The 13,001-nt window shown below is 41.4% G+C and overlaps 1 protein-coding gene across 3 annotated transcripts in view; it reads right to left on the bottom strand.

The window, feature by feature from the left end:
- LOC141271905 (uncharacterized) overlaps nucleotides 1-13,001 on the bottom strand; it is a 62,643-nt gene that overhangs the window by 28,255 nt on the left and 21,387 nt on the right. For 2 of the 3 annotated variants that reach the window (XM_073682130.1, XM_073682131.1), the window contains exons 6-10: nucleotides 8,916-9,056; nucleotides 7,432-7,560; nucleotides 7,123-7,302; nucleotides 6,922-7,045; nucleotides 6,703-6,837 (exon numbers count right to left, since the gene is read on the bottom strand). In XM_073682130.1, the coding sequence (XP_073538231.1) occupies nucleotides 6,703-6,837; nucleotides 6,922-7,045; nucleotides 7,123-7,302; nucleotides 7,432-7,560; nucleotides 8,916-9,056 (709 nt within the window). The remainder of the gene's footprint in view (nucleotides 1-6,702; nucleotides 6,838-6,921; nucleotides 7,046-7,122; nucleotides 7,303-7,431; nucleotides 7,561-8,915; nucleotides 9,057-13,001) is intronic. The other variant, XM_073682132.1, reaches the window with a different exon arrangement.

Raw genomic sequence — 13,001 nt, 5'->3', positions numbered from 1 at the left:
TCATCTCTTGCCTCGACTACTGCAACATGCTCCTCTTTGCCCTTCCTGCTAACACTCTCTCACCTCTCCAGTCCATCCTTAACTCTGCTGCCTGACTAATCCACCTCTCTCCTCGCCTATCTTCCATTTCACCCCTCTAAAAATCCTTTCACTGGCTTACTATTCCAGTTAAAACTACTTTTGGGAATTTTTTGGGGGGGAATTTATTTTTTTCTTTTCTCTTTCCTTTCTTCGTCTACTTTTCCCTAATTATAATGATAGAAACTGATTGTAATTTTATAACTTTATATTTATACATTGTTTTATGTTATATGTAAAAATGATTATTTTTTTTTTATATAATATAAAATATAGGGTGGTAGATGACAATATATCCTATTAAGTATTATGATTATAGGATTCACAAGTTTTTATACAGCGAATCCTTTTTATAAGAACCCTATATGCTTCATTAGGTATTAATTTATAACAATCCTTTTTACTCTATTGAGCATATATGAACTCAAGGGGTTAATATAGAGGTATTACTCTGTATCTGGCCCCGCCCCTTTTAAGTAATTGTATACCTAGTCAAATGTATATAAGGATCAATTGTTTGCTGCTTGTCACACCTGATGAAGGTGGCTGTGTCCACCGAAACGCGTTGTGTGTATTAATAAACCAGTCCTTTTAATATTTTTGCCCTGTTATTGGCGCTCTGGTACCGCTATTCATATTCACTGATTGGCCCTTTCCCCCTGTTGGGGTGCGGTAGAGCTGCCTTTAATCTATTGTTCTTTCACCTGTGGGAGCAATTTAATTAGAATCACTACCCTGGTTTTCCAAGCTGCGCTGCCCTAACCCCTCCGGAACGCTGCCTGGGGTGCTGGTGAAGCTGGGCGTCCATCTCGGCGTTACATGCTACTAACCTGACCACGTGATCCACCACCGAGAGATCAGGATCTGTGAACGCCGCTGGAATTAGATGACAGCCACCAACAGAGCGGAGCTTGTGGAGCTTTACACTGGGGTTGTGCAGAGGTGCACAACTTCACAAGGTTAGTAGCCATCCCCACACCCATCTAACAATTGCAATACTGAGTCACCCATTGCGCCTTGTTCTCTCCTCTCTTTACATATTGAGTCTGCTATTGCTGGGGGCTTAGCCTCAAGACCAGGAGCTGCAAATTGGGCGACCCAGATTATTCTACACATCGAGAGACGGAAAAACCTTGCAGAATCGTCAACAGATAAGAACTGTGTTTAAGACTTTAAAATCTAAATTGCTGGATCATTATGGACTTTTATGTGACCAATAGAGAGAAATTTAGATTATCTCTGATCAATACAGCCCTTAGTAAAGACTCTAAAGATGGCGACAGATGCATATATAATAATCCAACTATGCTGAATGATATAGATCAAAAAAGGTTACGTGGACTGTTTTTGAACTTAGAAATAACTAATCACGTAGACACGATGTTTTTAGAACATTACATTAAGGATAACATAATACCCAAGGGATTGAGAATGAATCTCCACTCATCCTTTCCTCAGGATATTGTTTTTACTGAAAGATGGGACAGGTGTATTTCTGATTGCTCAACAACACTGATCAGATTGTTGATTGATATAAGGAATACTCTGGCTATGCATGCTTTAGAAACAATAGCTAAAATTAAAGGGGATTTGGAGTTCTTTTCTTCATCTGCGGAATATTTTGCCACAGATAATGAGGTAAAACTAAGACTGGCTAAGTTTGAAAATGATTTAATAAATAAAAAAGCAAAAAAATATGAAAGATATAAAAGACTCTAAAAAAGAAAAAATCCAATCACCACTTCAAATTTCACCTGTTCCCATTATCTCTATGCAGAGAACAACTAGGGATAATCCATCATCCCCTATTCTAAGCAATGATACTGATAACCATACAAAACAAGTGAATAGTTTTCAAAAACTGTTTTTTTATGAATAAAAAACAACAAGCAATATATGAGACTCATAAAAAGAAGTTATCCATTAACAATAATTACAAGAAAAATACTGCATTTAATTCTAATTTGGAAAAAAATAATGACCTTATAATAGAGGGAATGTGTATGGAAATTACTCCTCCCTCCATACTGATTGCTGATCCACCTATTTTATCCACACAAGCAGCAGATGTAGAATTTATTGCTAATCCGTCTACTATTTCCACACAAGTAGCAGATATTGATGAACTGAACTTCACATTACATATTAATACACAGGAGATATCCCATAGTGGATCTAATATCTCAGAGCTTTCTAGTGCAATACAGACTCCTATTGCTGGGGAGTCATCTGGACAGATCCTGATAGCGGATACACTGAATATTTTAAATCAAGGGAGACCCTCTGATAAAACAAATGGTATAAACCACATAAAACCCCCTATAAACAGAATGACATCCTTGGAATTATCTCCGATTTTGAATGAAAATAGTATCTTGATAAATCCTCAACCACAGAATGCAGTTGCATCTCAAACTAATAAAACGAAAATTACACATTTTCTTCACGTGGTCCCTGGACGTTGTCCAAAACGAAAAAGAAATTTAGGGGATGTAGAGGGAGTGGAAAAACCCAAGGCCTCAACAACAAAAATAGTCGAAATGCCGAAATTGAGACACAATCCAAATATAAAGAAAATGAAATCTTGCCAATGAACCAGAATACAAATTCCCTGCAGATAGAAACCCCTATCGGTTGTGGGGGTATTTTTAATATTTCTAGCTATGTGCTATCTGAAGCTGAACGATCCCTGTTAGGTCGAGGATTATCTTTCTGTCCAGCTGTCCCATTTAATAATTTCACTTTGTTCTGTGATTTAAATGAATTTATAAGGAAATTGACACTAAAAAGACATTTTCTATTGGAAGATAAGAGAAAATCACATCCTATTAGTTCATGCTTAACAGTATCCCCCTCCATTCAAGAATCTAATATACCAGGCCCCCCATTACTGGACCCTTTCACTCATGTAAATGTGAAGGGGAAAAATAATTTTTATCCATTACATCACAAAGGTTCACACCTTGAAACTTTCCAACAATTAATTTTGAGGGACCTTAGGACATTCCCCCCAATTTCTAAAAAAGTTAATAACTTGAGCTACCAGGAGAAATGTGCATTAAAAACCCTTCAGGATAATAAAGAAATAATTATAAAGAGAGCAGATAAGGGAGGGGGGACTGTGATAATGAACAGAGGCTGGTACATCAAGGAGGGCCTCAGAATCTTAGACGACTCAAACTACTACATGAAATTAGAAGCAGACCCATCTGTAACCATTTTTTTGGAGTACAAAGGACTTGTAGCAGGGGCCTCCACAGCTGGCTTCCTCAATAAAAAAGAAAAATCCTTTTTAGACATTAAAAAATTCAAAGTCCCTTATTTTTATTTTTTACCCAAAATTCATAAAGATAAATTTAATCCCCCTGGACGTCCTATTATTTCTGGTATTAATTCTATCACATTCAACTTATCCCACTATATTGATCTTTTTTTACAGAAGTACATTTTATCCCTAGATTCTCATTTAAAGGATTCTACACATTTAATTAGACTATTGAGAGAATTACCCCCTCTTTCAGGCTGTCTTCTTATTACACTCGATATAAGCTCTCTTTATTCCAATATCACACATGTATTGGGTTTACAGGCAATTAAAAAATTCCTAGATGAGGACCCTAACTTACAAGATCCTCAAAAAAACTTTTTATTGAGGGGTATAACTTTCATTCTTGAGAACAATGTATTTTCTTTTGAGGGGGTGATGTATCGGCAGCTGAGGGGCTGCGCGATGGGGACGAGGTTTGCCCCCAGTTATGCAAATCTATATATGGGGGCATTCGAGTCTATCCACATCGCGCAATCCCTCGGCGCCGATAAATCCATCGTTATGTACCGCCGCTTTATAGATGATCTGTTTATCATATGGAGAGGAAATACTGTGGAGGCTGCCAAATTTATTGATGAATTAAACTCTAACGACTGGGGTCTTTCCTTTACCTCTACCATATCTGAGAGTAATATTCAATATCTTGACCTTCAGATAAATATAGACAATTCGGGTAAAATATCCACATCTACCCACTTTAAGGAAGTGGATGTAAATAGCTATCTTGAATTTGACAGTGGCCATCTACCCAGCTGGATTAGAAATATTCCATACGGTCAATATTGGCGTGTCAGAAAAAATTGTACACATGATTCGGATTTTTTTCTGGAATCTAAGGTTTTACAAAAACGTTTTAGAGCTAAGGGATACCCCCGGAAATTATTAAAGGATGCTTTCTCCAAAACTAGATCCCTATCACAGAACTTGTGTATCAACAAATCCAAGAATACCAGCCAAGAACCATACAACGATTTCAGTTTAAATCTGATTACTACTTATGGTAAACCTACGCAAGTGTTATCCAGTTTATTAAAAAAATACTGGTTCATTTTAAGTAATGATCCAATATTAACTGGTCATTTACCGGAATTTCCTCATGTCGTATATCGGAGGAGTAAAAATCTAGGAAACTATATAGCCCCTAGCAATACAACAATTGGTAGAAGACCAAACCATTTAAATGTAGCTCCTATTAGCAATAATGGATGTTATAAATGTAACGTCCCTAAATGCTTATGCTGTCAATCCATTGATAACGGAGCCAAAACATTCGTCTCTGCGGTCACTGGAGAGATATATCCCATTCGCTTTAGACTTACATGTCAGTCCTCATATGTGATATATCTGCTCCAGTGCACCTGCGGCCTGCAATACATTGGCCAAAATATTAGAAACGGCTTTCCCCTACATAGTGTTTTTAATCATTTCTTAAAAGAACATCAAAAAAATCCTAATAACCTAAAACTAACTATCATTGATCATATAGTTGATACACACCATGATAGACTAAATCGTCTCATTACACGTGAAAATTATTGGATTTTCAAAATGGGAACCTTGTCTCCTGAAGGTTTCAACCTTAATAAAGAGAAGAGAACTTTTTAAATAATTGTTTTAATATTTTAGCAAATTTATTATATATATATATATATATCTTTTATATGGGGGAGGAGAGAGAGAAGGAGGGAAGAGGGGAAAGGAGAGAGGGAGGGGAGGAGGGAGGAGAGAAAGAAAAGAAAAAATAAAAAAAATATATATTTTGGGGGGGGGGGGGGATTTTTTTTTTTTTCTCTTTCCTTTCTTCGTCTACTTTTCCCTAATTATAATGATAGAAACTGATTGTAATTTTATAATTTTATATTTATACATTGTTTTATGTTGTATGTAAAAATTATTATTTTTTTTTTTATAAAAGTATTATGATTATAGGATTCACAAGTTTTTATACAGCGAATCCTTTTTATAAGAACCCTATATGCTTCATTAGGCATTAATTTATAACAATCCTTTTTACTCTATTGAGCATATATGAACTCAAGGGGTTAATATAGAGGTATTACTCTGTATCTGGCCCCGCCCCTTTTAAGTAATTGTATACCTAGTCAAATGTATATAAGGATCAATTGTTTGCTGCTTGTCACACCTGATGAAGGTGGCTGTGTCCACCGAAACGCGTTGTGTGTATTAATAAACCAGTCCTTTTAATATTTTTGCCCTGTTATTGGCGCTCTGGTACCGCTATTCATATTCACTGATTGGCCCTTTCCCCCTGTTGGGGTGCAGTAGAGCTGCCTTTAATCTATTGTTCTTTCACCTGTGGGAGCAATTTAATTAGAATCTCTACCCTGGTTTTCCAAGCTGCGCTGCCCTAACCCCTCCGGAACGCTGCCTGGGGTGTTGGTGAAGCTGGGCGTCCATCTCGGCGTTACATGCTACTAACCTGACCACGTGATCCACCACCGAGAGATCAGGATCTGTGAACGCCGCTGGAATTAGATGACAGCCACCAACAGAGCGGAGCTTGTGGAGCTTTACACTGGGGTTGTGCAGAGGTGCACAACTTCATAAGGTTAGTAGCCATCCCCACACCCCTCTAACAATTGCAATACTGAGTCACCCATTGCGCCTTGTTCTCTCCTCTCTTTACAAAAACTATTAGCTTTGACCTACACGGCAGTCCATAATCTGTCTCTGAACTAATTGATATCTTCCCACACATAATCTCCGATTCTCTCATGTCCTTTATCTCTACTTCCCACTTCTACATTCTTCACCCAATCTCCTCCAAGACTTTTCCCCGAGTATCCAATCCAATTATCCACCACATTGATTTTCAAGTACCAACTGAAAGTTCCAAATCTCTTCAAGAAAGCTTACAGCCAGCCTGCAATGACTTCACTGTCACCTCACCAACGACGCTGCTGCAAACCTCTAACCTACTGTTTCCTTCCCCATTATCTTGTAAACTGTAAGCCTGCAAGGGGAGGGCCCTCATGTTTGTACCAGTCTGTCAATGTTAGTTTGTTCATTGTAATTTATATTTGTATGTTGTATGTAAACCCTTTTCACATGTATAGCACCATGGAATCAATGATGCTCTAGAAATAAATATTTTCCTAAAGTCTACACACTGTTTGCACCACCTGAGGAAATGGTTTTAGCAGAACTATCCTAGATTAAATCACTCCCCAATTTCAAAATCACATAGCTGTATTTCAGACATCCTATCGAGACACAATAGCTTCTATGTGGAAGTAGAATCTGTGACTTCTCCACATTTACTGGGTACTACTCACTTGAGTCGCCATCTGTAGAAATCTGTTTACGCTGCACACCACTTATCACATGACCGTTGGGATTTTCTTGGTTACAGTCCTGTAGAAGAAGAGGACGGGGACATCTCTCTGGTGTTGTCCTCTTACTGGATAGAACTGGGAGGAAACACATACAGGGACTGAATTCATTCTTTACATACAGATAATTATAGGCCATGTGTATTTAGTCCTGTCTATTACCTGGTGATGTCAGGAGCTGGGGAACCTCCATCATGAAGTCCTTGCACAGATCTTTGTGTCCTTCTAAATACTCCCACTCCTCCATGGAGAAATAGACGGCGACATCCTGACACCTTATAGGCACCTGACACATACAATGATACCGTCATCACCAGATCCCTTCAAAGCGTTACTGTATAATGCATTTCTCAGCAGTGTCACCTCTACAGTCAGAAGCTCAATCATGTTGTAGGTGAGTTCTAGGATCTTCTGGTCATTGATGTCCTCATGTATCAGGGGGTGAGGTGGAGGCTCGGTGATTGGGCTCAGGGGTCTTCCCCGTCCTTTAGACACAGGGGCCTGACAGTGCTCACTAGAGGTCTTCTTCACTACTGTGTAATCCTGATTATGGAGAGACACATTAATAAAACTCACTACAGACATTTCCAGAGTCCTCACCTCTCCAGTTCTGTCCATCTGTTATTCCCATAGATAAGAATGATGTAATGTGACGTCATCAGAATCTCTCACCTCTCCAGTAAGTCGGAAGAGGATCTTTAGGGTGAGGTGTAATATCCTCTCCGCCATCTTGTCCCTGTCCATCAGGAAAGTTCTCTTATATAGAAGATCTCCACTGAGAGGATCTGATATTGCAGACACCTGAATGGGGAGAAGATCAACTGAGGTAACATGATAAAGAATTACTGGTGATAAGAGGAAACATATGAGGAGATATAACATGTAGATGTTTACTACTAGTAAAATGTGGAGAATATTCCCCAAAATTTTGATCTGCAATGAATAAATTCACAGATTAAAAAGCCTCAAAATTGCCTGGAAAATATTGGTAGAACATTGAATCAAATTTGCAGAGTCAACGGAACATGTTTTGACTTCTATAATGTAACCACAGCCTTTTAATGTCCAAATAACTTCAAGCTAACTTGCTAGGGGAATACGGATGAAAACCAGAGGTAACCAATATCATATTGACCAAAATACTGCAGTATCAGACTTTTCAGGCTACCTAACAGTCAAAACATTTCTCACATCCTCGGCTTCTTCCCTGTGTGAATTATCTGATGTGTATCTTGTCGACTTCTTAGTAAAGCACTTTCCACATATTGAACATGATATATACCAAAATATGATTTAGTGCTATATGGTTTCCCATATACTGAACATGAAAATTAGTTGTTTTAGTTTTCTGTTATGCGTTATCTGAATTAATGTTTTAATGTTTCCTATATTCTGGACTTTAAACTAACACGAACCCTCTATAAATTGTGCAACAAGATTTTCCTTAAAGAGAGTCTGTCAGCAGGTTTTTGCTGTGTAATCTGAGGACAGCATAATGTTGCAGCTGAAACACAGATTTCAGGGATGTGTCCCTTATTAGACTGTGTGCTATTTTTTTCCATACAATGAAGGTTTTATTACCAAAAAATTACCACTGCTAGGAACACAGTGCATGCGAGCCCTGATCAGATCAGCCGTTATGTGCCTGAAAAGGTGCAGACTCAGCGCTGAATCCTGCTCCAAGGAGGGAGAGGTGACCTATGACTTACCTATACGTCATAGGTCGTAAAGGGGTTAAGGATGGGAGGCACCTGGGGACATGCCTGCAGACCAGACCAGATTGATTGACAGCCCTGCTGCTCAAAATGCTGACAACCCAGCACGCCCCAGGATCAGAATAGGTGACTGGAGTGTCACTCTCAAAACCGACAGTCCAGTACACTCTAGATCCCTTAAGGTGGCTGAGCTGTCACTCACAGCGTCCCTCGGCCACAGTCAATATTGAAACCGTGACAAATAGTCTTTTTGATGAAAACATTTCTCATATTATGGGCATGAATATGGCTTCTCCCCTGTGTGAGTGTAACAAGAACTGATTTCTGGTTAAAACATTTCTTGCATTCTGAACATGAATATGGTTTCTTTAGCGGGTGGGTTGTTTGCTCTTTATCACCCCTTTTATGATTTTTAGATTGCTTAACAGTCTTTGATCAGACCTGTTTCAAATGTTCAGACGGTAGATCTTTGCTTTGCTCTTCATATGCATGTTGTGTTATGCCGCCATCTTCTGCTTCGAAATCTGAAGATATCTGATGTCGTTGTAATCTCCTGGAACAGTCATCTGTCAAAAGCATAACCTGTATTAAATGAGATGTCCAATGAAAAGAAATTATCACCTATCCAAAGGATAGCTGAAAATTTATTGATCGGTGGAAGTTCAACCATTTGGACCCAGGTTGATCAGCAGAACGATGAATTCTTATCCATGACGAGGCACTTTTATCCCTGTTACAAAGTGCAGCAGCAGGTTAAATGCTGGTTATTACTGTGAGGTAACACATTTTCCTGTCTGTTTTATCATTGTAGAGAGAGTTTCTGTCAAGTCATCAGTCCTGCCGCGAGCCCTTACTGTGTCGTCTATATACTCGCTTATGTTTCCTCCCCTGCCCAGGAGATGTGGTATGATCAGACCATGTTCCTGTACGGTCAGACACAACCATTATACCAGTGCACAGAAGGGGCACATTTATAAGATTATCTCGGCACAGGAACTTTTTTTTGTTTGTTTCACACATCCAAACTATATATTTTTTTATTAAAATGTACTTTGTACTATTATGATAGGGGACCTAAAAGGGGTTGGTTGTCTCATGAACAGTCAGCCAAACCCACCAATATCAGTGGGATCTGCTGGCTGTCTAATGTGTATAGGGACCTCCTGACATCAGGATGTTGTGTAAGAAAAGAAATCCAGCCTGTTGAATTTCCAGCTACTTTTGTTTTCAGGGAAATAAACCGCTGCCAGAGAAACGTCTGAGAACAGCTCTCTCATCAAGAACAAAGAAGCACTTGGCCGAGCTGTGTATGAAGAGGTCAGGAGAAATAGGGGTGGGATAAATGATCATTTGGCCAACAACCATCTAATGTTCATGTGAGCTTTTAGTCATGTGAATTTACTACCAAAAAGAAGTGGAAGAAGGATTGTCACTATATTGGGAAGAATGTTCTAAACTGCATGCACGTGTGAGCTGTACCGAAGGGGAAAGAGGAGGCCGGACGGGCCCTCAGGCCTAAAGGAAGGCGGTCATGACAAGGTTAGGGTTGGAATTAGTAGGAGCCAGTGCTGCTAGAGTGCTGTGGGGGTTAATAGGCTACAGGGGAGAGAGCTGGGGTAGGAGGTGACTTTATAAATATCAGGGTCATGTGGTAGCTCGCAACCATTTTAGGTGGCCACTGACTTTATAGATCTTTATAGGGGACTCTGCATTTTTTCTCAATTATAGAGTCTGTGGACACTTTATTGCAGCAGCTAAGATCGGCTACTGGTTCCCTTGGAGAGCAGTGGCTGCAGCCATCCATTCGGGGTCTGCTACAAGGAGTTGCCTCTGCATCCCCAGCTCAACCTGGACGCCGGCCACGGAGAACTAGGCCTCCGGTGCACCCGAGTCCAGATTATACCCCTAGGGCTCGGTGCCGCATCAGGAGCCCCTTTGGGGACCCTCCGGATCATACAAAGGCCGGTTCTTTGGCACGCCGCTCAAAATCCGGGAAGAATCCGACCTCCCGGATGGGCCTACAGCGAGGTGAGGCATTCCAGCCCCCTTCTTCATCCACTCACACCGATGGATCCGGAGCTGCTGCGGCAGATGTTCTGACCGGACCGGGACCCGCTCGTTGTCGACAGGTACACCAAGCTAGAAGGCGGGGGCCAGAGCGCAGGGCCCTCAGCGCGGCGGTGCGAATGGCTAGCCGTCAGCTGGCTCCGCCCACAACGTGGCATCATCAGCCCCTCATGGTTTTCAGCAATCCACACAGCCAGCCTGAGGTTGGGCCTGGAAGCTGCAGGAGAGGAAACCGCCCCAGGAGTCACTGCAGACCGGCGAGCAATAACCCCTTAGTAGGGGTAGATGAGCCCAGGAGCATCCACCAGGCGGCACACGGCCAGTCTGAGGCTGTGTTAGGGAGCACAAGGGGGGTTCCAACCCCAGGAGACGTTATTGAAAGGCAAGCATTAACCCCTACAGGCAGGCATGAGCCCAGGGGTGTTCATCAAGGGCAGCAATTGGCTGGCCTTGTGCAAATTTCCGGCCCACCAGGTAAGGGCCCTAGTTTCCACACCACTTCTAGTCTGCTTGACAATTCAGGACAGACGGTACAGATGGATCATGGAAGGCGTCTGCAGGATCCGGGACTTACGGCTGCTGGGAACACGGCACCCACGCAGTAAGGTGAGGCTTTTCACATGCAAACCGCTTTACCTTTGCGAACCGCTCTAGGGAATGGGGAGGGTTTGGGGGGGGGGGGGTCAGGATTCTTTCCCTGGGGGGGGGGCGGTTTTAGCGTTGTTAATGGGTTCAGGGAGCATGCAATGGGGAACATGTCCTATTGCAGCGTAGCTGGGTAATTTGGATAAGGCAGTATCAGCTGGTGGGGCTTTTGGCGGGGCACAGAGCATGGCTGGGAGTACAAGTATAGGGACACAGGATCCTTAACCCAACCCTCAATCTACTTAACTGCTTGTGCATGCCCTCATCACCCCCCGCCTTGACTACTGCAACATCCTCCTCTGTGGCCTACCAGTTAACACTCTCGCACCCCTTGATTTACTGTAAGTGATATCTGTATTTGGTATAACCCTTTGTTATGTACAGCACCATGGAATCAATGGCACCATATAAATAAATAATAATACCGTTTGATCCTGAGAACTTTCACTAATTGGCTTCAGGCATTTGCAATCTTGGCTAGCATTATTAGCGAAAAGGCTCCAGAAAATTGTTCTGGCCTTTTTTGTTATATGGACGCAATTGGGGAGGCCTATAGGGTTTATGGAGGAAAGGGTTGGCTTAGAAATGACGAGCAATTTCGTCAAAGCAAGGCAGTACGGCCCAGCATACGCTGGGACCGTAAAGACATCGCTTTATGGTTAAGAGTAACCATCCTACATGGTTCGGTCAAGGGAGCCAGTTGTTTAATGGGGTTACCGGGAGAGGTCAGGACAGTCAGGTCACTCGATGGCGTTACAAAAAGGACTGTGCTTCAGCTTCAATGAGGGGGTCCTGTAAATTTGAGAGTAAATGCAAGTTCAAACATGAGTGTTCAACTTGTAGGGGCACTCACGGAGCATCAAAGTGTTTCAGGTCTAACCGTCATAGAGGGAGAGAAAATTCTGAAAAAAGGGAGACACCAGTGCGATTAGCAGAATTGGAACAATTTCTAAATAAATACCAGAATAGAGCAGCAGCAACCCTGTTGAGAGAGGGTTTTGAGGATGGTTGTAGCATACCGTCCGTTGATTTTGAGTACAAGTTATGTAAAAAGAAATTAAAATCTGCAAATCCTTTTCCAGAAGTTGTTTCAGAAAAGTTACAAAAAGAGGTAGTTTTGGGCAGAATGGCAGGACCATTTGATGCAGCTCCGTTAGACAATTTGAGGGTTTCACCTTTAGGGGTGGTTTCCAAAAAGGAGCCGAACAAATTCAGGTTAATACATCATTTATCATTCTCAAAGGGTGCTTCTGTGAATGATGGGATTAATCTGGAGTTATGTTCAGTGAGTTACACTTCCTTTGATGCTGCGGTTGAGTGGGTGTGTTTCTTTGGTAAAGGGGTACTTTTGGCAAAGACAGACATAGAGCCAGCATTTAGGTTATTACCTGTTCACCCAGATAGCTTACATCTATTGGGTTGTTTTTGGGACAGGGGATTTTTCGTGGATCGTTGTCTTCCCATGGGTTGCTCTCTTTCTTGGGCCCATTTTGAAACCTTTAGCACCTTTTTTGGCGTTCGTGGTCAAAGACTTATCAGGTTTAAATTCCTGCATTCACTATTTGGACGACTTCTTGTATATTGGTTCAGATCACAGTTCTGATTGCTCCATTCTGTTGCATACAATGGAGAGTGTTGCAAAGAGGTTCGGTGTTCCGTTGGCGGTGGCGAAGACTGTGGGGCCGGTTACGGTTTTGAGTTTTTTGGGTATCGAAATTGATACATTGTTGATGGAATGCAGGTTAACTATGGAAAAAGAGAATGATCTTTTGGCAGAAGTACGTAGAGCGAGTAAAATGAAGAAGGTGACACTAA

The sequence above is a fragment of the Phyllobates terribilis genome, unplaced genomic scaffold, assembly GCF_046119375.1.
Source record: "Phyllobates terribilis strain yellow unplaced genomic scaffold, ASM4611937v1 Scaffold_5__5_contigs__length_657084704, whole genome shotgun sequence".
NCBI classification, from domain to species: Eukaryota; Metazoa; Chordata; class Amphibia; order Anura; family Dendrobatidae; genus Phyllobates; species Phyllobates terribilis.
The sequence above is the reverse complement of the archived record's forward strand: the minus strand, read 5'-3'. Positions and strand labels throughout refer to the sequence as shown.